This window comes from Eumetopias jubatus, unplaced genomic scaffold (genome assembly GCF_037043125.1).
Source record: "Eumetopias jubatus isolate StellerSeaLion01/CBP00866 unplaced genomic scaffold, mEumJub1_p1.0 scaffold_17, whole genome shotgun sequence".
Classification (NCBI taxonomy): Eukaryota; Metazoa; Chordata; class Mammalia; order Carnivora; family Otariidae; genus Eumetopias; species Eumetopias jubatus.
In genome coordinates, this window is record NW_028274823.1 from 20,183,432 (window position 1) to 20,209,186 (window position 25,755).

The following is a 25,755-nucleotide window of genomic DNA, read 5'->3' on the forward strand; positions in this document are numbered from 1 at the left end:
ATCCTGGCCAAAACGCTTAACCTAAATCTGGTCATGAGGAAATAATACACATATCCAGATCATGGCTCATTCTACAAGACAACTAGCCTGGAATCTTTCGTCATGAAGAACAGAAAAAGGTGGGTACAGTCGCTAATTTTAAAAAGACATCATAAACAAATGCACTTGTGAATCTGAGCCAGGGGGTTTTAAAAAGAGCTACTGGGAGACATTTTTCTGACAAATGGAAAAAGTTAAAAATCTAGGCTCATTAGATAAAATTATTTAAGATTAATTTCCTTCAAATAACAGAACTACAGTTATGCAACTTACTTTCAAATAGTTCAGGGACAAAAAAAAAAATGTGATGCCCGGCTTGTTTGGCAGGATGGAACAGGGCATAAGATGCTCTGGAGAGGCCAGTCTACTGCCACTTACAGAAAAACCTACGGGCGGGAGGTAATGGGGAGGCGATAACATACCTAAGGATGTTATTCAAGTCCCTCTGGGGGATCTGAGCTGACTTGAGCCAGTTGATAAATGGAGAGTTTACGAATGTTCTCCATTTCTCCCTTCCCCAACTCCAGGCACACAAAAGGGAAGCCTAGCAGAAAATGCAATAGACAGAGAGGTGAGGATTCCTACAACCTACCACTCTCCTTGCTATGTGACCTTGAATAATTCACTTGACTTCTCTGATGCTCACTTGCCTTCCCTAGAAAAACAGGAAGTCTGGGCTAAAGCAGCCCTCAGATGCCTTCCAGGCCTAAAGTCTAAGACACAAAAGGGCAGTTCTGTGTTAAAGATAGTGTAATGCCAATATGAAATGTCTATTCCTAGTTTCGTTTAAAAATAGTTTTATTTTCTCTGATTATAAAATTAATACATACTCACTGAAAAAAAAAGTAGAAAGTATAAAAAAAAAACCCCAAAACCCTATAATTGAATCACCTATAGTTAGAACTACTGTTAGCATCTTTATATTTGTTCTTTAAGTGCTTTTCCGGAATTGCGAGCTCCCACACACATCCCCGTACATTTTTTTTAAATGTGAGATTCCTGGTATACATGCTGTTTGTCATTTTTAGTTTAGTTAACAATACTATAATTCCCTATTATTTTATGTTCCATATTAATAAATATAAGATAACGAAATTACATGCAGTTTATTTTCCCAACTGGAAAACTTTCACATGGTTTCTAATTTGTTACTCTTCTAGACAATGCTGCAATAACTATCCTTATGTTCATCCTCATTATGTATTTACCCTAAGCCTACAAATCAAGATTGAATCACACAGCTCATTCCCTTTCTATGCAGAAGGTTAAAAAAAATATCTTCTCAGGTACCAAATAAAGGCTCTCCGTAAGGGCAGTCTATGGATGACGCTGCTAGTGCTGAGGAGACCCAGTCCGTGGGAGGGTCTGCAAACAACGGTTGGTCTCTTCAAGGAGGCCACACAGAAACCTGAGGCTCAGCTTTTGGACACCCATGATCTCTCCGCAAAGTGTTTTTTCGGCCGCAAGGTCCGGGCAAGTATCTGCCCCCCAGGCTGCCCAAGGCCCGCGCTACAGGGTTGCCGACTCTGACTCCCAGACCGCGCAGCCGGGGCCCCAAAAGCCACTCGCCCATCCTGTTTACGGTTCGTGCTTCTGAAAACAATACCATCGCCAAACACGGTCCCACCAAACTGTGCTGAATACAATCCAACTTAGACAAATGAAAATAATTGCATCTGCCTCCTGCATTGAAAACTCTACTTGCAAACTCGAGTATTCACTTTTTGCAAACTCGAGGAGTCACTTCAACCTTCCCAAGTAATTAACATTCCAAAATTACTGTTTTTCTTTTTAAAAATGTCTAGTGATCAGCAAACAGCATAAAATGTTTGTCTTTTCACTGACATCTCTACTTTTCTGACATAAGTTTTTTAAGATTTTATTTATTTATTTGACAGAGAGAGAGAGAGAGACACAGCGAGAGCAGGAACACAAGCAGGGGGAGTGGGAGAGGGAGAAGCAGGCTTCCTGTGGAGCAGGGAGCCCGATGTAGGACTCGATCTCAGGACTCTGGGATCATGACCTGAGCCAAAGGCAGACGCTTAATGACTGAGCCACCCAGGCGCCCCTCTGACTTAAAATTGTAACACTGATCCAAATATGCTTTGCAAATATTAGCGGAAGCATTTAATTCCCTTTATAATCATTGCTGTTTTCATGTGTGAGCAGTCTCACAAGCATGTACCTATACCCATGGCTAAAATGTAACTGATAAGGGATATATTCTGTATCAGATGTATAGGAGAGGGGAGGCATTCTACATTGATGATAATTCAGCAATATTCCTGGAGAGTCACATAATTTTATTCTTGGAAGAGACTGCCATTGATCATTTCCAATCCCTGGACAGGCTGAATTAAGAAGGTTAATGGGCTTGTCCAGGGCACTCGCTGCCAGTCCAGGGTTTTCTTTTCAGCTCTGACCCTCTCACTCCCAGTCCAGGGTTTTCTTTTCAGCTCTGACCCTCTTCATCAGAGACCCAATAATTAATTTAGAGCAAGGATGTGCATTTTACACCAGGCAGATCCTAGATCATTTTATTCATTAACAAATTCAAAGTAAGCTAAAGGAAGTAACTCAGTGGAATTAAAACCTCTTTAAAATACTGTATAGATTACCTTGTCTACTCCTTTAGCTTCGTGATGTTGGAGGTCAGGTTTAAAGGCGGATCTAATAAGAGTCAAAAACATATTTGGGAGACAACCTACAGACAAGCTGCAAAATTGGAGAAGTATTTTAAGATGTCCAGCCCACCGTGAGTGGAGGTTTCCAGGTTCAGGCTGGAAGTGGCACCTGAGAACTGATGGGTCATTACCATGATGGGGAAAAAGCAGGTGCCTAGAAAGGGCAGCAGCAAAGGGCCCTGGTGCATCCTTAAAGCTAATACCCACATTAAAGAAGGGAAACGTGGCGTAAAGACTATCTTCATGGCGTGACAACCACGCTTAAACACATGCATGACCCCCGGCCTCTTGTTTTTGAACACATGGAAAGATTTATTGGCCAAACTGAACTGCAAGTTATTAACACATCCTCATGCAAGTTGTTTAACGGCTCCTTTTGCTCATAAAGTACAGTCACATGAATATGTACCATCTCCCCGACAGAGGTACTGTCAGCGAGTTGGAAAAGTTGCCTTGTAAACCATCAGGGGACTTATTTATAAAATCCAGCAGGAACTGTAGGAAAGAGGAAGATCAATTAACTTGGCTGTAACTTCTGCCACTGTAAAGACTTTATCATATTAGATAGAAATACATGTCATATCCAAAATACTGGGTGGGGGGGAGGCTTCCCTTCCACCTCCTCCTCAAACAGTGGACAGTGCTGACTTGTACCCAAATTTGCTGCCTGTAAGTGTTAAAGACTGAAAGCTTAGTTGGGTGGAATTTAAAGTGACCACCCATTGAGCCAGGCAAAATATCAGCCTACCAACAATACCACCAATAGCCCATAGGTGGTGTTGGAAGCCAAATTCACATTCCTGATTCAAAAATGTGCCTTTTTATTTTTTATTTTCTTTAAAGATTTTATTTATTTATTAGAGAGCGAGCGAGAGAGAAACAGCACGAGAGGGGCGAGAGTCAGAGGGAGAAGCAGGCTCCCCACTGAGCTGGGAGCCCGATGTGGGGACTCGATCCCAAGACTCCGGGATCATGACCTGAGCTGAAGGCAGTCGCTCAACCAACTGAGCCACCCAGGCGCCCAAAAATGTGCCTTTTTAATAAAAGTTAGGATTCACAGTCTTCCCACTGGCGGGAACAAGCAATAGTAGGCTTCCAGTTTATCACACATATCAGGCAAGATCCAGCCAGCTTCATTAACCAGAAAGGGAATTGTCATTTGCTCCCTTGTACAAACCACTTATTACGGTCTTTGCCCTGATTCTGGAATACGGGTCATTTTACTTTCTGTAAAACTTTTCAATGCACTAATTCTAAATACAGCTACCAGTCACTGACACCAGCTGTGGATCCACAGCAACCTTCCCTATTAAATATACAAGATCATATCAGTTAGACCATCCTAAACAAGATAATTACTGTGGCAGGAAATAAAAATCAGATTAAGTGGGATTTTGTGACACAGGAGACCCCTTCAAGCTTCTGTCTGGCAGGGGGACCAGGGTGGAGAAAGGGAGAGGGGTGCCCTGCCTCCCAGTATCTGTCTGGAGTTTTAAGTCCACTTTCTCAAGCTTCTTCCATTCTTGCTTTCCGTGTTTAGTTCAGTCCATTTTAATTCTATCCCTCAGCTAGACCCCAGTTCCTAACATTTTTTAGATTCTTGTTTATTGGTGCTGTGAATTAAACTATACTGGCTTGTTTACTTAAGGATTAGCTGTTATGGGCAGGGAAGAAATATTAGTTTAACTGGAATCAAGAAACCTGCAGCCACAAGAAAAATAAATCAGAGAAAGAGAGAGACACTAGAAAATGTGGGCTCATTTCACTGCAAGTCAAGCCTGGTGGGGTTTTTCCCCCTGGTGACTATAAGGACAGGCAAAGAGATCTTAACAGATCAGAATTCATTCCAACAGACACATCTGGGCTTTTAAAATTATTAATCTGACAAACTGCTAAGGAGGTAACCAAAGAATAAGTAGACAGAAGAATAAAATGGGTGATAATTTTTTTCTTCCCGCCCCCCCAGCACTGGCATTAGAACAGCTCTGTGTTCACCATATGTATAGCCATTTACCATGACTAATGGGAATAACGTACTACATCTCATAATACTGATATCTTTGGCAATTTGAAAAAAAACTCATAACTGCATGGCTACACTTGCTATCTAAAAATACTTATCACAGAAACTCTAAGGCAAAATTTTTTAAGGAAAAAAAATACCTTTCTAGAGAAGCAAAGAAACTTTTCAGAATGCAAAGAAAAGAACCCACTCTCTCTCCTTCCCTGTCTTGGGTAAACACTTAATCCTCTCAGACGCTTTCTCCTGCTGAAAACTTGTCCAACGTGCAGCTTAAGATTGTGTTCAAAATTTTCAAAATTCTTTCTACAAGTGTACCCTTGTTTTCCCTAAAAATGGACTCAAACTGATGTTAGAAACTGGCACAGATGTTAGAAATTCCATCCTCTTTCCAGAAATGACCAAGTATGAGTGTGAGGTAATGTCCGTTTTGGGAAAATTCTTATTTCCTCCCCGATCCTGGATGTCAGCATGCCCATCAAAGTGCATGGACATCCTACACAGCTTGCCTCCACGTTGTTCCCTGAAAGTCACATGGAGCTCCCTCCAAATGCAGAATGTCTGTAAAATTATCTGCAAGCATAATAACTACTTGTAACATTTTCTACACTGAATCAGAGGAGCCTTTGCTCTAAAAACAGTCAGCCCATGTCCTAATGCAATGCAGAAAACTATAACCTTAAGAAATCAAAGTTGGATTTATATCCTCCTAAGTCATGAACACGTGCAGGTGACACTCGCTATCAAATTCTAAACCAAAACCTTTTCTATTTTTATAGTTGATCTTTATTCATTGCTTATCAAAATAATCTGGAAAGGAAATAAAATAACTCACCTATACTCAAATGCACAATCTCATATCATGTAATAGATAGTAATACTTTGCCGCAAGTCAAATAATTTAGGAAAATCACCTATGTGTTCGCCTCACAAAAGGTGTGTGTGCTTGTTTGGTTAATTTTCACCATGAGTAGTAACACTTTGTAGTTGCATCTGACAACTGACTTCAATATTTCACACAGAATTGACTGACTCTATTTCCATTTGGAAGAAAATTTTAAAATTTACAACCTAAATTTTCATTTCTGCTGTTCATCAAGGTTAATAAATAACTCCTCGTGAATCAAGAATTAGGTTTGATTTGAAAGCACAAAATTAAAACAAAATACTTTTGGAAATAAAATATTGTGAATGTTTAAGGAGATAAGTCCTTATAAAACTTTCACCAGCACTCATCAGTCAATGTTGTTTTACTTCTGCTAATATATATATTTTAAGTCATCAAATTATTCTGATTTCCTAAGCTCATTCTAAATCTCCTCTTAAGTTATTTATATTTATTTATATTATTTTATATTTTGTATTGCCCACATGGTTTACACAATGCTTTACATCTTACCCAATAATATCTTCACATTGGCCAACTCAGAGAAGACAAGTTTAAAACAAAGATCTGACAAAATACTAGTTATATGTCTAAACATGGCTGATAATCTTTATAGGTGATGCTAATATCGGCCAGGAGTCAGGGGTTAATATTAGCAGAAAGGTCATGGGCGATTCTTTACTGAAACTAAGAATGCAGTAACAAGAAAATTAAGTATACCGGAGTAGAACAAAAGTACTCTACCAAAATTAACTTTTGATGCATTTTTCCTGAGTACCGAGACTGGCATCCATAAAGCAAATATCAAAATCAGTCTCATTATTCGTCGTCATACTTCATGTAGTTTAGCTACTTAAATGTAGTATACAGCAGTTCTCCCAAGGCCAAATATGACACACATTAACAGGAACAGGCTTTTATTATGATCATGACTATTATTTTATCATAGTCCTTGACTTTATCCAAAATGCAAGCCGATATAAATGAAAACCATTAATAAGGACATTAAGAAGTGAAAACAATTCTCGTAATCCTTAAACACTATGCACATGAAAAAGATTGATATCTTCATTTTGAAAGAGTTCAAAACTTCTCCTCTTACGAATTATATAATGACCTCATTAAAATAGCTAGAATAAACAAAGGTTCCCCAATAAAATGTATTTAATATGTGATCCACTGGAGAAGAATTTTATCCAAAGCTCTAGCTCACAAAATTCTCAATCAAAATGTAGGCAATTGATTCTGCAGCTGAGGGCAATCTCCCCCCTAGGTTTTCTCAAAGATGGCTGATGCAAACAGCACCTCATAACTACATTAAAAATGGTTGCTCAGATTAAATTATGCAAACGTAGTTTCAAAATAACCTGCTCAAGTTTCAGCGCATTGAAGATGGACCTGCAAAACATTTGCCATGTTATGCCTGGTTCCAGCGCAGTTTCAGTGGGTTCTGAGGGGACCAAACCCCAAATCATCCTTATAAAGAACATTTTTGAAACATAAGTGCACAAACATCCAATTCCATGGGCACATTCACCGGCCTTCAACGTGGCCTCTGAACACTGATTTGTCACCAATGCAAAACGAGGCAGAGCCATCAGGCGCTTCTTGAAGTCCCCATTCTGGGCTATTCGCAGAAGGGGACATCTTTGAAAAGCTCTTATCTACTAAAGTAAGATATTCCAGAGATAGAATTTTCAAAATGGGGCTAACAGGGTAAATCAGACACCTATCTACAAAGATATTTCTGTGAACATAAAATTCCTAGCTTTTTACTAATTAAAAGTAAATGACAGGAAAATGCATGGTGATTACAGTACCAAAGCAAACTCAATAAATTTAATGGGTAGCCTAATCTCAAGCCCCAAAACACTGGCCTGGTAGCACATTAGATGTTTTCCAATTAGTAATTGGTCAATTAGTTTTTTTTTTTTAAGTAAAGAAACTTTAGGTTTTAAATATATTTTTCTCTGTTAGTTTATATTTATATCAAGAACTAAAGATACATTTTAAGTAATGATGTACTTAAACTGTCCATCATATTTAGTTAAATCTTAGCTTAAATAATTTGCAAAACAATAGGAACAAAATAATCTAAATTGTTTCCATGTTCAAGTAGTTAGCAGCTTGTTAGTAGTTGAAAGTCAGATAAAATCGAATTAAAGCAGAAAGTTGTCACAAATGGAAACTTTAGCAGTCCACCAGTCAAAAAAGGGGAACCATTTTGTTCAGAAATATGCCGGCGTTTTTTAATGTGAAACTTGAATTTTCACTATTCTTTCTAAAGTCAGTCTTTAAAGCAGTATTTAAGTGCCATTTACTTCCACTTACAACCCATCACTGGTTATTTCTCTTACTGCATTTTCAAACGTTTACGTAACTCAAAGCATCAATACAGCAGCGCTGGGACCACCCCCCCCCCCACCCCGGCAAATACGGTTGATTTTGCTGTACTTAGTGCCTTTCTCCAGCACCGTCAGTTTCACCCACGCATTCATCATTCAGACCTTCCTACACTTTCTTAAACCGGTCTTGACTTCAGTACGAGCTGAGGGAAGCCTTCAGGAGAATAAAGATCCTTCAAAAACCAACCTTCTAGGCCTTAAACTATCAAACAAAATCTCGAAAGAACCAACAAAACATCCCTGTTTTACTGTTACGCCCCCCAAAATGGGCTGAAAGACCTTCTAGGAGCCTGTTGACCATCCCGACGTACTCAGGAGTTGGGAAGCCAAGCTCGGTAAGATTCGCACAGCACCAGAATCAAGATGGTAACATTCATGAAAAACGGTGGCGCGGCTAAGAACTCTTCCTCGCAAGGGCCTCCTTGAAAAGCGTAGACACTTCTTTCGGGGCAAAGCAAAATGTGCTGTTTACAAACCCTCACCATCCTTTCCACCCAATGCTACCGGCTGACTACTCCAGGGGCACCATGGCCCGTGGTGGTCTTTTCCTTACACACCCTCACGGGCGCGCACACACTCACACCGGCTCTCCACACATTCCTGCGGCCTCTGGGACCGGAAAGATGAACCATACTCTCTGGGCCATTTTCCCCCAGTTTGAGCTACTTTAGCTCAAAATATCCAGTAACGTCGCTGAAGAAAAAGGGGATAAGGAAAAACAAAATCATTTTCCCCAAATAACTTGGCTTCCCTGTCCCCAACCTCACGAACAGCCAGAATGACACCGATCTGCCGAGGGAGGACAAGAAAACTTCAAACGCAAGGCGGCCGCGCGGAGCTCAGCAGCGACGGGAGAGATGAAGCCACGGAGCGGGGTGCCCGAGGCGTGTCCCCCAAGCCCACCCGGGATCCCCTCTCCGCTTTCCCCCCCTCTTACTTTTGGATGATCTGCGGTAGGCCGGCTGGGGGCGGCGGCGGCGGCGGCTGCATCCCTCTCGGGCCTGGGGGAGCGGGGGGCGCCGGAGCACCCGGCACGCTGCGGGCATCTCTGTCCGGTTGCTCGGAGCCGCTGGGATCCGCGTCCTGGCTCATGGCTGCGGCCAACACCATGTGAGCCGACACCGGCCCCAGGCTCGAGGCGAGAGAGCGCGCGCAAAGGGCGGCCCCGGGGCACGGGCGCTCACTGGCCGGGGTCCCCGTGCCCAGTCCCCTCGTCCTTCCCGGTGGCGCGGGGAGGAGACGCGAGGGGCGGGGAGGAGGCAGTCCCGGCGGCGCCGCCTGCTCCTCCTCCTCCTCCGGCAGCTCCCGCCAGCCCCGCCGGGCCACGCGGGGGCGGGGGCCAGGGGGCGTCTCCCGTCCGGCGGGAGCCGCGGGGGCCCCCGGGGGCTGCTCGGCGCCGGGGTGGTCCGGGGAGCTCTGCCCGCCGACCCCGAGCGCAGCGAGCGAAGAGGCAGCTTGGCGCACGGCACCCGCCGCCGTGCGCTCTCAGGGTCCCCGGCCCGGCTCTCCGCAGCGCAGCGCAACTGCGTGAGGCGGCGAGACGCGCACCAACTGGCGGCAGCCCGCGGGGCTCTCGCCTCTCAGCGGAGCCGGGCGGCCTCGGGCTTGTCCCCGGGGACCGCGCGCGCCACTCCGCGCGCTCCTGCCGAGAGGGGCGGACAGGGCGCGCCCGGGGCGTCCGCGCGCATCCCCAATGCGAAGTGAGCGGGCTTGGCACCTTCCCGCGTCTGGAGCCTCGCCAGCGCCACTCTTGGCTGAAGGGCCCGACCCGGCGGGGGGAAAAGCCCGGACCCTCCCCCAGTTCGGGGGGACCTGTTACCCCGGGTCTTAGATGACCAGGCCGGAGGGCTCTCCAAATTGGCAGTTCCAGCTGCAGATTTCAGGGGTCTCCAGAAGTAGCCGGTGGGGCCGCCGTGGTTTCTCTTCATTTTTCTCTCTTCTCTAAAAGACCCGCTACGATCCCGGGAGTGCAAAGACAAAACCAAGCAGACGTTTTATTCTTATTTATTGGCGAGATCTTAGTGGACACGTAAAGGATGAAAAGGAGAGAGTTCACCTACATCGCGCCGCCACCGTCACCGCTTCTGCAGTTCGGTTCGCTGTCGGAGCGCAGGTGTGCGCCAGTTCACCCGCACACACCAGCTCGCAGCTGTGGACGCAGGCTCTTGCGTTGAGGACCTACCCCTCAAGGTGCAGCTTAATGTTCTGGCAGCGGGTGGAGGTCTGGGGAGGCACCTGGTGGCGCAAAAACATCTAGGAGCTGGGCAAAGCTCACGGAGGGTAGTTATCCAGAAGATTCTTACCGTGCGTTGGGCGCACTAGCTTTCTAAATCCTGACATTGGCCGCCCCGGGGAAACAAGGAAAAAGCATCCTTTGGGTACCTTGGAAGCCAGAGCGCAGGCCAGGGTGCCCCGTGGTCTGGAAAGAAGTTTGCCGGGGGTCTCAAAAGCCCACGCCTCGTCCTCCCGCAGCCACACGAAGGAACATTCTGGGGATGGGTTTTCTGGAACACGGCAACTAACGGAATTCCCTGAATGATGCTTTCTTCTCTCCCCAGACTGTGAGTTTCTGTCAACTTCCCCTCCAGGCTCAGGAAACTAAGCCTCCCTTGCTTTCTGCCATCCTACCTAGATCTTTACCTCTCCTTCCCTCTCTTTCCTACAGATAAAAATGTCCTATCCACTTTCCATTCCTTCCTTTCTCTCTCCCTCCTTCTCCTACAAATAAAATGATATGCCAATTCCTTGTATTAATAAATATCGTCAAAATTCATAAAAATTGAGTCTCACCAAAAACCCAGGTAACAAGGTATTGATTCCGGTCTCCATTTCACAAATGAGGAGGCGTTAGGGGGATTTGTCCCACAGTACATGGCTAGTAAGAGGCCATCCCAAAAAGAGTCTTCTGAGGCTGAGGTAAGGTTAGTTCATTATCTCTGGTTTCTTTCTTTCTTCTTTCTTTTTTTAAGACATTATTTATTTATTTGAGAGGGAGGAAGAGAGCATGAGGGGAGGGAGAGAGGCAGATGGAGAGGGAGAGGCAAACTCCCCATTGAGCAGGGGATCCTGCTCCCTGCAGGAGGGGGTCCTCCCGCCCAGGACCCTGGGATCAGACCTCAGTTAACCAACTGAGCCACCCAGGCGCCCCTATTGTTTCTGGTTTCTATCACTAAAGTCCTGACTACGGTTTCCATAACACTCCATCTTCCACTGCCCCCCTCCCCAACCCCACCTTGGTGGAAGGAATTACCTGAAATTAACATTGCAATTCTACCAGAAACGCAAGTTAAAACTTTCCATATGCTGTCATTAAAATGTCCTTCTGAGAATCCCCCAAAAGGGATGTGTAGTCAAAAAGACAAACCCGAGTTTACCAATGGAGTGATCCAACATCTGAATGTCAGTTACCAAATATGGAAATTGGGAGTGATGAGACCTGGCTTGCACAGTCCATAACGGGCTTAGGGGTCATGTATCTTGTATATTTGGTGCGGGAAGTATCAATCCAGCAGTTATTTTTTTTTTTTTTAAGATTTATTTATTTGACAGAGAGAGACACAGCGAGAGAGGGAACACAAGCAGGGGGAGTGGGAGAGGGAGAAGCAGGCTTCCCGCGGAGCAGGGAGCCCTACGCGGGGCTCGATCCCAGGACCCTGGGATCATGACCTGAGCCGAAGGCAGACGCTTAACGACTGAGCCACCCAGGCGCCCCTCAATCCAGCAGTTATTACAAACATGATCCCTTACGTTCCAACCTTACCGCCAAACAGAAAAACAGATCTCAAACTTCGGGAAGCTGAGTGTCCAGGAGTCATACTATTGATACAACCATAACCATCCCTGTAACTCTTTTATTGGCAAAAAAAGAGAGACCATGTTATATGAATGCAGCTCTCCACATCTCAAAAATAATGTATTAGCCTATGTGACAAAATAATAACAGTGAATACATCTAAGTATTCATTGGGCTTTTCTTTGCATCCTTTCTGTAAATTTGAAATTTTGAACCTAAAAAATTTTTAATTAATAATTCACAAGGTGTTTTTCAGAAATCCCATTTAGAGCCTAATATTTGCAATTTGTATGTTATATCGTATCAGAAGTTTGAATTGAAGCAGATGCACACCAAGAGGGAAACACTGTAACAAAAACCCAAAGCTTGTTCATGTTCTACCTCCAATCCCCAAATAATGTTGTCCAGGATAGCAGCAAATGAGCATTTCCACTTCGCAAATCAAACATTTAAGTGTATTAAGCAGTTCCGATGAAAAATATTTTTAATTTACGTTTTCTCACTTCTTTCCTGGAAGAATGAAAGAGATCCCCAGCTGGAGTTACAGCCATTTAAGAAACCCTAGCAGTCTTGCTTTTGTCTGCCCTGTGCCCTGACCACCCCCACCACACCAGGGCGCGATCACAGTTACCAAAGTGAAAAAAGGACTGTGTGAGTCACCTTGACAAATGGAGAGCATGACTGGGAGATGAGGGCTGCTAACATTTCTCTTTGTTCCACTCTGCGGAAGCATCCTGTCCCTCCTGATCTGCCAGTAAGCTAGGATCAGACAGTGAGACATTTTGCTGTCTATGAATATATTGAATATTTAACAGGGGTCAGCTGCTAAGTGCTTTCATAGATTCGTACTTCACACTCACGATAACGCATGAAGTAGTTACTGTTATCCATGTTTTAGAACTGAGAAAACTGAGGCTTCGACGGCTGCAAGAACTTGCCCCCGCTCATCTGGCTTCTAAGGGGCAGAAGCAGGACTGCAGGTAGGTGGATCTGGCCCCAAACTTGTCTCTGCTGCCTCAGTGACAGATGTGGAGCTGAGATTCCACCCGCCTTCTTTTGCCGTGATGCTGCCTGTCTCTGCCAGTCCGTTTAAATTGCCATCTGCGTGGTGGCTCAATTCCCCACTCACATTTCTCCAGATCAGCAAATGAATGGGAAGGATCCAAATAAAATTCAAAGAAATTAAGCAGGGTGGCAAGGTAGTAGTAAGGCGAGGGAAATAGAACCCAGGTCTCTGTTATGAGTCGGGTCCTTCTCAAACCTGCCAGGGACTCTAGCACTCTGGCTTGCTTCCTAATATTAATCAATGTTTACTGGGCTCCAGACACTAGTTTTAGGAGGTTTTTCATGCTTTATCTCATTTAATATCACCCTTTTGTAGACAGAGAACCTTGATGAACCTGTAGCCAAGGTCACTGGGATAATAAACAGTGGAGCTAATCTTCAGACCCTGGTCCAAGTCCCTGCAGCCTCCCTGTCCTCTGTTCAAAGGGGAACTAGCCCACTTCTCCGTGGTGATTGTAAACATTCATCTTTGCAGATAAGATCACTTAATATGTACGGCTACACCACATGTCTATTATTACGGTTATTTTTTAATAACGGTTTACTTACTAGATTGTAAAGTGTGATAATTTTCACTCAGAGCTGGTGAATCTGCAGAACACAGACATTCTCATACACTATGGGTCAAAATGTCAGTTGCTACAACCCCTTTGGAGGTGAGTTGATACCAACCACTAAAATTGCATAGGGGAGCCTGGGTGGCTCAGTCAGTTAAGTATCTGACTCTTGACTCCGGCTCAGGATCCTATGGGTTTATGTGTAGCAACAACCAAAGCCCCAGGTACAAGGGAGTTTATTGTGGCATTGTTCAAAATAGCAAAAACTGGAAACAACCATAGTGTCAAGCAGTGGGGGACTGGCTACATCAAGGGTGGTCCCTACATACAAGGGAATACAATATAGACCTTAAAAAACAAGGGGCAAATCTACGTGGACTGCTCGGGAGAAATTTCCAAGATGTGTTACTAAGGAGAAAATTTAAGTTCCACAACAGTATGATTCAATGTATATAAAATCAAAGATCAGGGCGCCTGGGTGGCTCAGTTGGTTAAGCAACTGCCTTCAGCTCAGGTCATGATCCTGGAGTCCCAGGATCGAGTCCCACATCGGGCGAGCAGGGAGCCTGCTTCTCCCTCTGACCCTCCCCTGTCTCATGCTCTCTCTCTCATTCTCTCTCTCAAATAAATAAATAAAAAACAAATAAAATCTAAAAAAATTAAAATAAAAGAAAAAATAAAATCAAAGGTTATAAAATATTTATAGAAAATTATATAAGAAATTTATTATTAACCCAGTAATAACCTCTGGAAATTGGGACGGGACAGGAACTTTATCCTTTTGTGATTTTTTTATATTGTTTGAATATTTGAAATAAAATTTTATTGTAACATATGTATGGTTTGAAATTTTTTTACCCTGAACACGTGCTATTTTTTATTAACTAACAACAAAATCTAATTATTTATTTCTTCAACTAGTAATTCTTAACACTTAGCACATTAATAGGGTATTTATTTTTAAAGCAAAAGTTCATCTGGAAGATGAAGAAGAAACACTCTGGACAATGTATCATCCAGAATTGCTTTTTGATATCCTAACACCCCAGTTAGAGATAGTTGAATAATTAACTTACTAAGTTGCTAGCAGTCGTGTTGCTACAGTTACAATTTACTAGTTTGACAGTTATGGATAAATATTAATCAACCTATCTATGTTAGTCACAACATGTTAACTGCTATCTGGGGGTTAACGATCACAGTTATTACATTTGGTTTTTTGTTGTTGTTTTTGTTGCTTTGTTTTGTTTTGGTTTGGTTTTTTGAGTATTATTCTATGCCAGGCTGTCTTAAGCACACACTATTTCTCATTTAATCCTTACAACCACCTTCCTTACCAGGTGGTTGTTTTTATGCCCATTTTACAGATAAGAAAACTAAGGCTCAAAGAAGGTCATCCACCTGGCCAGCTATTAAGTGGAGGGGCTGCAGATATAATCCTGGTCTTCATTCCTCCTGGGATTGAGCTTTTAACTACTCCACGTGGTGGCATGGGTGCTTCTCGGTGTAATGGGCTTTTGAGACCAGATGCTCCTCCACTAAATCCTGGCCGGATATCTCCAATATCTGTCTCTAATATCTCTCTCTCTTCGGTCTCTCTCTCTCCACAGGACCTGACTTCTCTTTTCCATCCCCCCCACCCCCCTGAGCTTTATCTCTATGCTGGTGCTTCTCTCAGAGCTACAGCATAATCTTTTACTTGAATTTGCAGGAATTCCTTGGAATCCTTATACATGTTTTCAAACAATCATAAAATAAAATCCTGTGCTGGCTTCACGAAGGATTACCTCTCTGAAAACCCAGGAGAGGCAGTGGCTGAAGGATGCTGTTTAAAAATAATATGGTTACTCATGGAACTGGATTCACATTTGAATTTGAAGGAGACAGTCAGGGAACTTTAGCTGAGGAAAAGTGAGGACATGACCCAGGAGGTTCTTTTCTGCCTAACAACTCGCAGAGCATGTCCCTCATTGGCTGCGAGGAAAGGCTTAGCCTCCATCTTGCTGGTGGTGGGTTTACCATCTCAGCCCCTTGTCTTCTAATGAGCTGCACAGGTGTTGTGTTATAATCCATGTAGCAGGTGACTGGGAGTCAGAAAATCCAAGTTCTGGACCACAAGGTGTATCTATCATCCCTAAACAGAAACGCAGTTGTCCCAAACCAGGAATGACATCAGCATCTTCGCCTCCCCTAAAAGCATGGCTGCCCCAAGCTCAGGTGCCTTCAGCTCTGTCCTTCCACCACTTGTTCAGTACCTGGCCACAAAGCAACACTGTGGATTGAGTAGGGCAGGGTTACCTGGGCACGGCTTCCTGGAGAAGAATTTTGAGCTATGCTTTGAAGGATCCAGAAAATGGCTTGATCTCCTTTGCTATTTCCAAGAGAAAGCAAAGCAGCCGGGTACAATAAGGGCTGTTATGAAACAAGTTGCAGCTGAATTTTTTTGGAGGAGGGATGGGAAATGATGCCGGTATGAAATGAATGTGGGAGAAATGTTAGCTGGTGGCTAATTGCATGATTTAAGTTCCATGGGGCTCGGCACCCCCCATGGAGACCCAGCGTTTACACAGCGGTGCTTAATCCCTGGGGAATGTCACTGTCATTCAGAGGCCGGTAGCGTGACCCCAGGCCCCAGCCAAGCAAAACAGCACTTCTCAGAGTCAGAGGATTCCTTCTTCGAGCCCCTCCCCCCAATCATCTCCTCTGTCTTCTCTTATCACTGGGGCTGTCTGTCTGTCAGACCAGTTGGTCGTCAGGGAATAAACATCTCAGGCTGTTTGCCCACCAGCTCAGGGATCAGGTGACCATTATGGAAGGCAATACTGGAGGCCTTTGCATGCCAGGAACAGTGAGAGCCTGTGATGTGCTGACCTCACTGAGTGGGCACCCATGCAGCTGGCCTGGAGCTGGTGGACGGGTGCCACTCCCTGATGTGGCACCTTTGGTCATCCCAGGGCTACCCCAGGCAGGGGACTTTGCCTAGCCCCTCTCAGTAGAGACTCCGGAGTCAGAAGAGCTGGATTAGAAACCGGGACCTATAATCTGTTAGTGGCATGACTTTAGGCAAGTTACTTTACCTCTCTGAGCCTCGGTGTTTCCATCTGAAAAATGGGAATAATAGTGCCCACTTGGTAAGGTTACTGTGTGGATTAAATATAAAGCACTTAGGGGGTACCTGGTGGCTCAGTTGGTTGGTTAAGCATCTCCCTTCAGCTCAAGTCATGATCCCAGGGTCCCAGGATTGAGCCCTGCATCAGGCTCCCCACTCAGCGGGGAGTCTGCTTCTCCCTCTGACCCTCCCCTCTCTCTTGCTCTCTCTCTCACTCTCTCTCAGATAAATAAATAAAATCTTTAATAAAAAAAGATAGTTTACTTTAGGATTTTATTTACTTATTTGACAGAGAGAGAGAGCACAAGCAGGGGGAGCAGGAGAGAGAGAGGCGGGCTCCCCACCAAGCAAGGAGCCCAATGCAGGGCTCGATCCCAGGACCCTGGGATCATGACTGGAGCTGAAGACAGATGCTTAACTGACTGAACCACCCAGGTGCTCAAAAGGTAAACCATCTTAAGAAAAAAAAAGCACTTAGGAGTTTGGTTAAAAGGGTTTACACTTTCAGCTATAACATGAATAGGTCTTGGGGTGCCTGGTTGGCTCAATGGGTAGAGCATGCAACTCTTGATTTGTGGTCCTGAGTTCCAGTGCCATTATGGGCACAGAGTTTACATAAAAAAAAAAAAAAAGAAAAAAAAAGATGAACAGGTCTGGGGATCTAATGTAAAACATGGTGACAATAGTTGATAACAAAATATGTGAGCTGATGGATGCAGTAATTATAACCAGAGGGTAGAACCCCTTCACAATGTGTAAGTACATCAAATCACCATGCTGCACACTTTAAATGTCTTACAACTTTGTATGTTAATTACATCTCAATAAAGCTGAATTTTTTTTAATCTAAAACACGTAGGCCAGTGTCATCTGTCATACGAATGGGGCTCGACAAGATATTGTTGGCTGTTTTATTAATAGGATTTTTTTTAAGATTTATGTATTTATTTTAGAGAGAGAGAGCTCCAGCGTGAGTGGGAGGAGGGGCAAAGGGAGAGAATTTTTCAAGCAGACTCCCCACTCAGTGGGGTGGACGTGGACTGGCGAAGGTGGGGGACGCACTAGATTTCATGACCCTGAGATCATGGCCCTGAGATCAAACCAAGAGTCAGACGCTTAACTGACTGAGCCACCCAGGTGCCCCTGTTATTGGCTGTTTTTAATGGAATGATTACATATGTAATCATAATACACAGTCTTCTCTTAAAAGGGGGAGGTGCTCTGAGTCAGGATGTCAGTCACCTCCTGCATGTAAGACCCCAGGGTGAAAGGATAGACTTGCAGGAATCATCTGGAAGGTGAGCGGGGGAAGGGAGCATTGTCAGAAGAAAACACGGTGGGTAAGAGACTCCCAGGCCTGGGCTTGAGTCCTGGTTCTGCCCCTTTGCCAGCCTTGGGACCTTGGGCTTGCTTCAAAAGCTCCCTGTCCTCATCTTTCCTCAGCGATGAGATGGAGATAACAAATGTTTCCTTCTTTTCATTGTGAGGCTGAGCACAAGGCTGGTCCAGAATCACCTGTAATGATGACCTGCTTGGTCACACTACACCAGGCAGCTCAGAAAATCCGAATCCAGTGAGAATAGGGCACCTGAGAGTGCAGAGAGTGAGAGGTATGGTTGGGTTTGGTCTTTGGAGGTGGGGGATTTGTTGGGGATGGGGGGTTCCTGGGGGGTTGCCTGCTCCTTGGAACATCTCACTGAGGAATGACTTCTGATGATTTAAAGAATCCCAGAGAAGTACTGTTAGGATAGGGGAGGGTTAGGGTTTTCAACACATGTCTGCTTCAGTCCCTGGAGAAGAGTAAATACACATGCCTAAAATGTCTAAGGGGGTGTGATGGGTTGAATTGTGTCCCCCAAAAAGATCTATTGAAACCCTAACCCCTGGCACCCATGAATGTGACTTTCTTTGGAAATAGGGCTTTTGCAGGTATAATCAAGTTAAGATACGGTCATTAGGTGGGCCCTAATCCTGTATGACTGGTGTGTTACGAGAAGAGGGCCCTTTAGACATAGATTACCCAGGGAGGAGGCCACATGACAGTTGCTGCAAGTCCAAGAGCACTGAGCACTGTCAGTCAGCCCCAGAAGCTAACAGGGGTTCTACCCCGCATCTCAGACAGCCCTGCCCACACCTGGATTTCTGAGTTCTGGCCTCCACGACCCTGGGAATACATTTCTGTTGTTTTAACCCGGCTAGTTGGTGGTGCTTTGTTATAGCAACTGGAGTAAAGTGATACAGGGAGGACAGGGACTGGGGGGAAGGGGGGAGCTGAGGGATTTCATTCCCTTGATCTGAGAGCCCAGAAAACCAGATGAAGGAATGCACAGCCTCAGGAGCCTCTGAGGGCAGAGCTCAATTCCAATTCTAGGGCCACCAAGGAAGGCAAGATGTTTGGACCAAGTGAAAATAGGAGGCCAGGGAGGATTCTGCACAAAGATGTTGGCTCCAAAGATCTGGAAATCTGGAGTGGTTTTTAGTTCCACTATTGGTTCATCTGTGGCAGTAGCATTAGGGACATTGGCTTTAGAATCATACAGACCTGAGTTCAAATCCTGACTCTATGTGTTACTACAGTGTGGCCCTGGATGATTTACCCAACTACTGTGTATTTCAATTTCCTCACAGTGAGGTTCATAGGTTCATAGGCTGTCGTGAGAGTCACAATGTTGAGTGTATGACACATAGTATGCCTTCAGAACTCATCTGCGGAATGGGTAATTTATGGAAGTGTTTAGCACCATGTCTGCCAAAGTTAGGTTCCCCAGAAAACAGCCTTGGAGGCAGAGATGGGGTGCAGCAGGTTTCCTGCTTGGGGGATCAATCGTTGTGGGAGCAAAGAGAAGGAAGCATGGTTGGGCAGAAAGAGAAGTGGGCTGTGATCAAGTCTCAGGAGAGACCTCAGCCAACCCCACGGAAATTCTGAAGCTGGGGTAACCCTTCAGAAGCAGCAAAATTGTTCTCGGCATTTCCACGTCTGCATCCGCATGCCACCCCCACCCATGCCATTCAAGTCTAATAGAAAAGTGAGTGTGCCTCACCCAAAGATGCTAACAAAATCCTTATTACATCTCTTTGGCTCTGACTGGGTCATGTTCCTATTCATGAACCCATCTATGGCCAGAAAGGACACTCTCATTGGCCGAGCCAGAGGCACGTGCTCACGTCTGGTACCAGATATAACATCAATGCCACCTGAAGCATGTATGTTGAAAATTAGGGAGTCTGGGGGTGCCTGCTTGGCGCTGTCAGAAGAGCATGCCACTCTTTTTTTTTTAAGATTTTATTTATTTATTTGAGAGAGAATGAGAGATAGAGAGCACAAGAGGGAAGAGGGTCAGAGGGAGAAGTAGACTCCCTGCTGAGCAGGGAGCCCGATGTGGGACTCGATCCCGGGCCTCCAGGATCATGACCTGAGCCGAAGGCAGTCGCTTAACCAACTGAGCCACCCAGGCGCCCAAGAGCATGCCACTCTTGATCTCAGGCTGGTGAGTTCAAGCCACACGTTGGGTGTAGACGTGAAAGAAAGGAAGAGACACACAGAGAGAGGATGGAAGAGAGAAAGAGAAAAGAGGAAGGAAGGAAGGGAGGAAAGAAGGGAGGAAGGGAGGAAAGAAGGGAGGAAGGAAGGGAGGAAGGGAGGGAGGGAGGAAGGAAGGAAGGGAGGGAGGGAGGGAGGAAGGGAGGGAGGAAGGGAGGGAGGGAGGGAGGGAGGGAGGGAGGGAGGAAGAGAGGAAGGAAGGAAAGAAGGAAGGAAGGGAGGAAGTTGAGAGTCTGTGATTCCCTTAATGGAAAGTCGAAGGGTGCCAAGAATGAGTGAAAGCTAGACTGTGAAAGAAAGCCTGACAAACATCTATTCTTTAACTGAAAAGAGTATTAATATACAAACAGCTTCTGTTATGGCAGGTACATACTGAGAATGAATACCGTGATATGGAATGCAACAGGCATTTTAGGGTGTTTGACACAGAGGAAAGTATTCAAAACACGTTTGCTGAAAAAAATTAAATAAATATGCCAACTGAACGGTGGGGGGAAAGCATCCACTGGGTGATCCTCAAGCCGTTTTGAGTCTTAGCCCTAGAGAGGCTTCTGAGCTGTTGGATTGTTCTGTTTCTTATCTGGATATATCGTAGAAATTCAGCAAGCTATACATTTGTGATTTGTGTCTCCTTCTGCATCTGTTATACCTTTAAAAGTTTCTTTAAAAAGTAAAAAAAAAAAAAAAAAGTGGCAGGACACCTGGGTGGCTCAGTTGGTTAAGCAGCCGGCTCTTCGTTTCAGCTCAGGTCATGGTGTCAAGGTCTTGGGATCCAGCCCCATACCGGGTTCCTCTCTCAGCAGGGAGTCAGCTTGAGGATTCTCTCTCCCTCTCCCTCTGCCCCTCCCCTGGCTTGCACACGCATGTGCTTGCTCTCTCTTTCTCTAAAATAAATAAATAAATAAATAAATAAATAAATAAATAAATAAATAAATCTTAAAAGAAAAAAGAAAAAAGTAATCTTCCATAGTTTACAGCACAGATAAGACCACATCCTTAAAAAAAGTAAAATAAATTGGGGCGCCTGGGTGGCTCAGTCAGTTGAGCTGCCAATTCTTGATTTCTGATGAAGTCATGATCTCAGGGTCGTGAGGTGGAGCCCGCGTTGGGGTCCCTGCTCAGTGGGGAGTCTGCTTCTCTCCCTCCTTCTGCCCCTACCTCCCCTCATGTTCTCTCTCTCTCTCAAATAAAATAAATCTTTAAAAAAATTAAATAAATAAAATGAAATAAATAAGATGGCATTCTTTCCTCATGTTCTAGTCTTTACAGCCTTTCTATTGCTGGCTGTTCAATAACAACTTCATCAGGGCACCTGGGTGGCTCAGTCAGTTAAGCGTCTGCCTTCGGCTCAGGTCGTGATTCCGGGGTCCTGGGATCCAGCCCCGCATTGGGTTCCCTGCTGAGCAGGGAGCCTGCTTCTCCCTCTCCCACTCCCCCTGCTTGTGTTCTCTCTCTCACCCTCTCTCTGTCAAATAAATAAATAAAATCTTAAAAAAAAGAACAACTTCATCAAGGGTGATTTTTATGATAATCGAGTGTCCCTATAACCTCCCCACTCTCAACCATTCAGATTTTGGGTTTTAAGGGTGTGTCATGAAGATCATCACAGCACCAGTTTTTATAAATGTGTGTTTCAAATTAGGCTTCCAGGATCCAGAAAGCTACTTTTTTGTTCATTTGTTTTTGCTGAACTAGTTGAGGCACCATAACAGCTCATCCCTAATACCAAGTATTCCCAAAGAACAAGGTATGTTTTTCTCTATAACCACAATATAATTAAGACACACAAGAAATTTAACACTGATATCGTAATATAGTATTATTTTCTCTTCATATGTGAATTTTCCCAATTGTCTAGATAATGTCTTTTATATTTGCTTTTTCGTTTAAATCTAAGATACACATTATATGCATTGCATTTTTTATTTTCCTTAGTCTGCTTTATCCTACAATAGTTTCCACATCTTTTCTTTCTTTTTTTTTGTCATTTATAACATTGACATTTTTGAAGACTCTAGGCTTTGCAGAATTTATATTCTATATTCTGTGTTTGTATCTTTATCATTTTCTCATTACTAGGTTCATGTTAAAATATTTTATCAAGAAGACGACAGGGCGCCTGGGTGGCTCAGTTGGCTAAGCGACTGCCTTCGGCTCAGGTCATGATCCTGGAGTCCCGGGATCGAGTCCCGCATCGGGCTCCCTGCTCAGCGAGGAGCCTGCTTCTCCCTCTAACCCTCCCCCCTCTCATGTTCTCTCTCTCTCATTCTCACTCTCTCAAAAAATAAATAAATCTTTAAAAAAAAAAAAAGAAGACGACGTAAGTGGCATTGTGTATTTTCCATTTCTCACGAGAGGTGGTCCGTTGTGACGGTTTGTTCCATTACTTGGTGATGCGAAGTTGCCTCCCTTGATTAAAGTAGATCTATCCCTTTCCCTTTGTAGCTACAAGTAACCTTTGGCACACTACTCTGAGACTAGGTCAGTCTCCCATTCCCCAGTATTCACCTGGTGCCTTCAGCATCCACTGATGGTCCTTGCCACAGCCAGCTATAAATGAGGGTTTTCTGACTGAATCCATCCTTCTACATTTACTAGATGATTTCTTTTGTAAAGGACAGAGCATACTGTGTGCTCCCCTCTGTCTTGCCTTTCTTCTCTCTCTGTCTCTCCTTCCTTGCCCCCTCCTTTTCTCTCCTGTGTGTATAATACCCACAAAGCTTATTTTCCCTTTCACAAAAGGTATTTCAGGACTCTTGTATGCCTTTTTTTAAAAAATTGTCTGTTTTGTCCATTTTTATATTGCCCTCTTTTATATTTTTATATTTTGGAGAGTTTTCTTCCCCTCAATTTTAAGTCTTCTTCATGTATTAGGGCAATTAGATCTTTTCTTTTTTTTTTTTAAGATTTTATTTATTTATTTAACAGAGAGACACAGCAAGAGAGGGAACACAAGCAGGGGGAGTGGGAGAGGGAGAAGCAGACTGCCCACTGAGCAGGGAGCCAGATGCGGGGCTCGATGCGGGGCTCAATGCGGGGCTCGATCCCAGGACCCTGAGATCATGACCTGAGCCAAAGTTAGATGCTTAACGACTGAGCCACCCAGGCGCCCCTAGATCTTTATCTCTGATATAGGGAGTGAGTATTCCACCTAGTTTAGTATTTCTCTTTCGATTTTGCTTATTAAATTTTTGTGAAATGCTAATGTTGCTTTATTTTTATGCAGAGAAATTCATCAACCTTTTCTTTTGTTGCATTTGGATTTTGAGTTAGAGTTTAAAAAGCTCCCCCGCCCTGAGGTTATTTTTTAAATTCTCCAGTTTTCTTCCAGTACCAGTATGACTTTCTTTTTTTACGCTGAGACCTCTGATTCATTTGGAGTTTATTCTGGTGTACAGGGTGAAGCACGGATCCAATTTTATCTTTCTCCAAATGGCCAACCAGTTGCCCCAACATTTTTTATTTTTTATTTTTTTTAATTTTTATTGTTATGTTAATCACCATACATTACATCATTAGTTTTTGATCCAACATCATTTTTTAAAAGAACCAGCTTTTCCTCCATGATTTGAGATATTACCTTTATCATATGCTAAATTTCCATATGCACTTAGGTCTATTCCTGAACTTTCTATTTTATTCTAATAGTATGTCTATTCATTTACCAATTATTTTATTCAATTACCAGTTTTCATTATAGATTCTTTTTAATATCACTTATTACTTGACAAAACTACTTTCTCACAGCTCTTCTTTTTTTGGGTTTTTATAGCTATTCTTGCATGTTTATTTTTCTATATTAGTCCTGGAATCAACTCCTCTTGGGAAAAAATGTGGTATTTTTATTTAGGATCATGTTAAAATTATAGATGAACTTGATGCGAATTATATCTTTATGATGTTGAGTTGTCCCGTCAAAGAACAAGGGATGTCTTTTGCTTTGCTCACGTCTCCTTTTACGCCTTTCAGGAGTGTTTTAAAGATTTCCTCAGAGAGGTTTTGACAATTTTAGCAGTAGTAAATAAAACACTTGACACTCTAGCAGATCAAAGCAGAAGTTTTATTACGGAAAAACTGATACTAGAAGAGAAAGCAGAGACAAGCAAATCACCACATTGACACCAGCTGCCAGTTTCCCAGGGACCTAGAGCCAGATGGAGAATCAGTCAGGGCAGAAGATGGTACCCAAAGCTCCCCTCCTGGGACTGGTTACCACCTTCCTGGTACCTGGGCTTGTGATGCTGGAGGAATTCCAAATGACTTAGGTAGGTGGCTACTTCCAGGGCCAAGCCTGCCTATTATATACTATATTTCCTTCTCTATGACTAACTCACTCATTTTCTAGAGGCCTAACACCACAATATCAGGTAAACAACTCCCTCACAGATTATGCTAGAATGTCCACACCATTCACATAGTTATCCATTTATTCCTCAATATTTTCTGTTTTGTTTCTATACTAAATAGAGGTTTCACTTTCATTACTTCCTCTAACTGGTTATTGTTCATAGAAATAGAAACATATTTGCATATTTATATTTTCTTCATTTCTATAAAAATGTGCACATATATGTGTATCCTATAGAATTATTTGGTTTGTGTGAGTTTTATCATTAAAACTTTTGAGTTTTCTTGGGGTGCCTGGGTGGTTCAGTGGGTTAAATGTCCAGCTCCTGATTTCGGCTCAGGTCATGATCTCAGGGTCGTGAGATCAAGCCCCACATTGGGCTCTGCACTGGGCATGAGTCTGCTTAAGATTCTCTGTCTCAAGTTAGCCGGGATCAGACCTGGTTATTCTCTCTAAAATGTAATCTCTGAAGCATGAATGCTAAAATATACATACTTGTATCTGCAAGGCCACACCGTACTGTCCAGCACATTGCTGGTGCTCAGTACATGACTGTACAATGAATGGTGGTGTGAGCAGAAGAATTTGAATGTTGCAGGGGATGTTGGATTACAAATAAAATGTATTAGGAGATTGCAATAATTAAAAAAAGATTCTCTCTCTGCCCCTCCCCCCTAAATAAATAAATAAATAAATAAATAAATAAATAAAACTATATTTTTATATATGATAGTAGAGTTGGAAAACTCACAAGTTTTTTTGTTTTTTTGTTTTGAGAGAGAGAGCACGCGCATATGAGCAGGGATTGTGAAGGGACAGAGGAGGGAGGGGAAAGCAAGAATCTTAAGCAGGCTCCACACCCAGCACAGAGCCCATCAACGGGCTCCATCTCACAACCCTGAGATCATGACCTGAGCTGAAATCCACAGTCCCATGCTTAACTGACTGAGCCACCCAGGCACCCCAGGATAGTTTTATTCTTTAATTTTAAATCTTATGCCTCTAATAGTTTTCTCTTGTCTGGTTGCATTAGTTAATATCTCTGATATTACATTCAATAGCCCTGGACATGCTGGGCATCCTTGCCTTATTCCTGACCTCATGTGCTTATCCTTTAAATAAGGAATGAAGTATACATTCTGAATATATACATCTATTATATTAAAATGAATTCATTAATTCCTGTTTTTATTTAACGTTTTGAACATGAATGGATATTTACTTTAGTCCAAAGGTTTACAATATCTATAGATATATATTTTTTCATAAATTTATTAGTGGTAGTAGTAGTGTTTTCAGATTTTTTAA

At 43.6% G+C, this 25,755-nt stretch overlaps 1 protein-coding gene across 1 annotated transcript in view; it reads right to left on the minus strand.

Moving 5' to 3' along the window:
- The window catches only part of RBM20 (RNA binding motif protein 20), a 181,201-nt gene extending 172,057 nt beyond the window's left edge, over window positions 1–9,144 (minus strand). Inside the window, exon 1 of the mRNA XM_028091998.1 lies at window positions 8,972–9,144. Coding sequence (XP_027947799.1) covers window positions 8,972–9,144 — 173 coding nt within the window. The remainder of the gene's footprint in view (window positions 1–8,971) is intronic.
- Window positions 9,145–25,755: the final 16,611 nt, after the last annotated feature.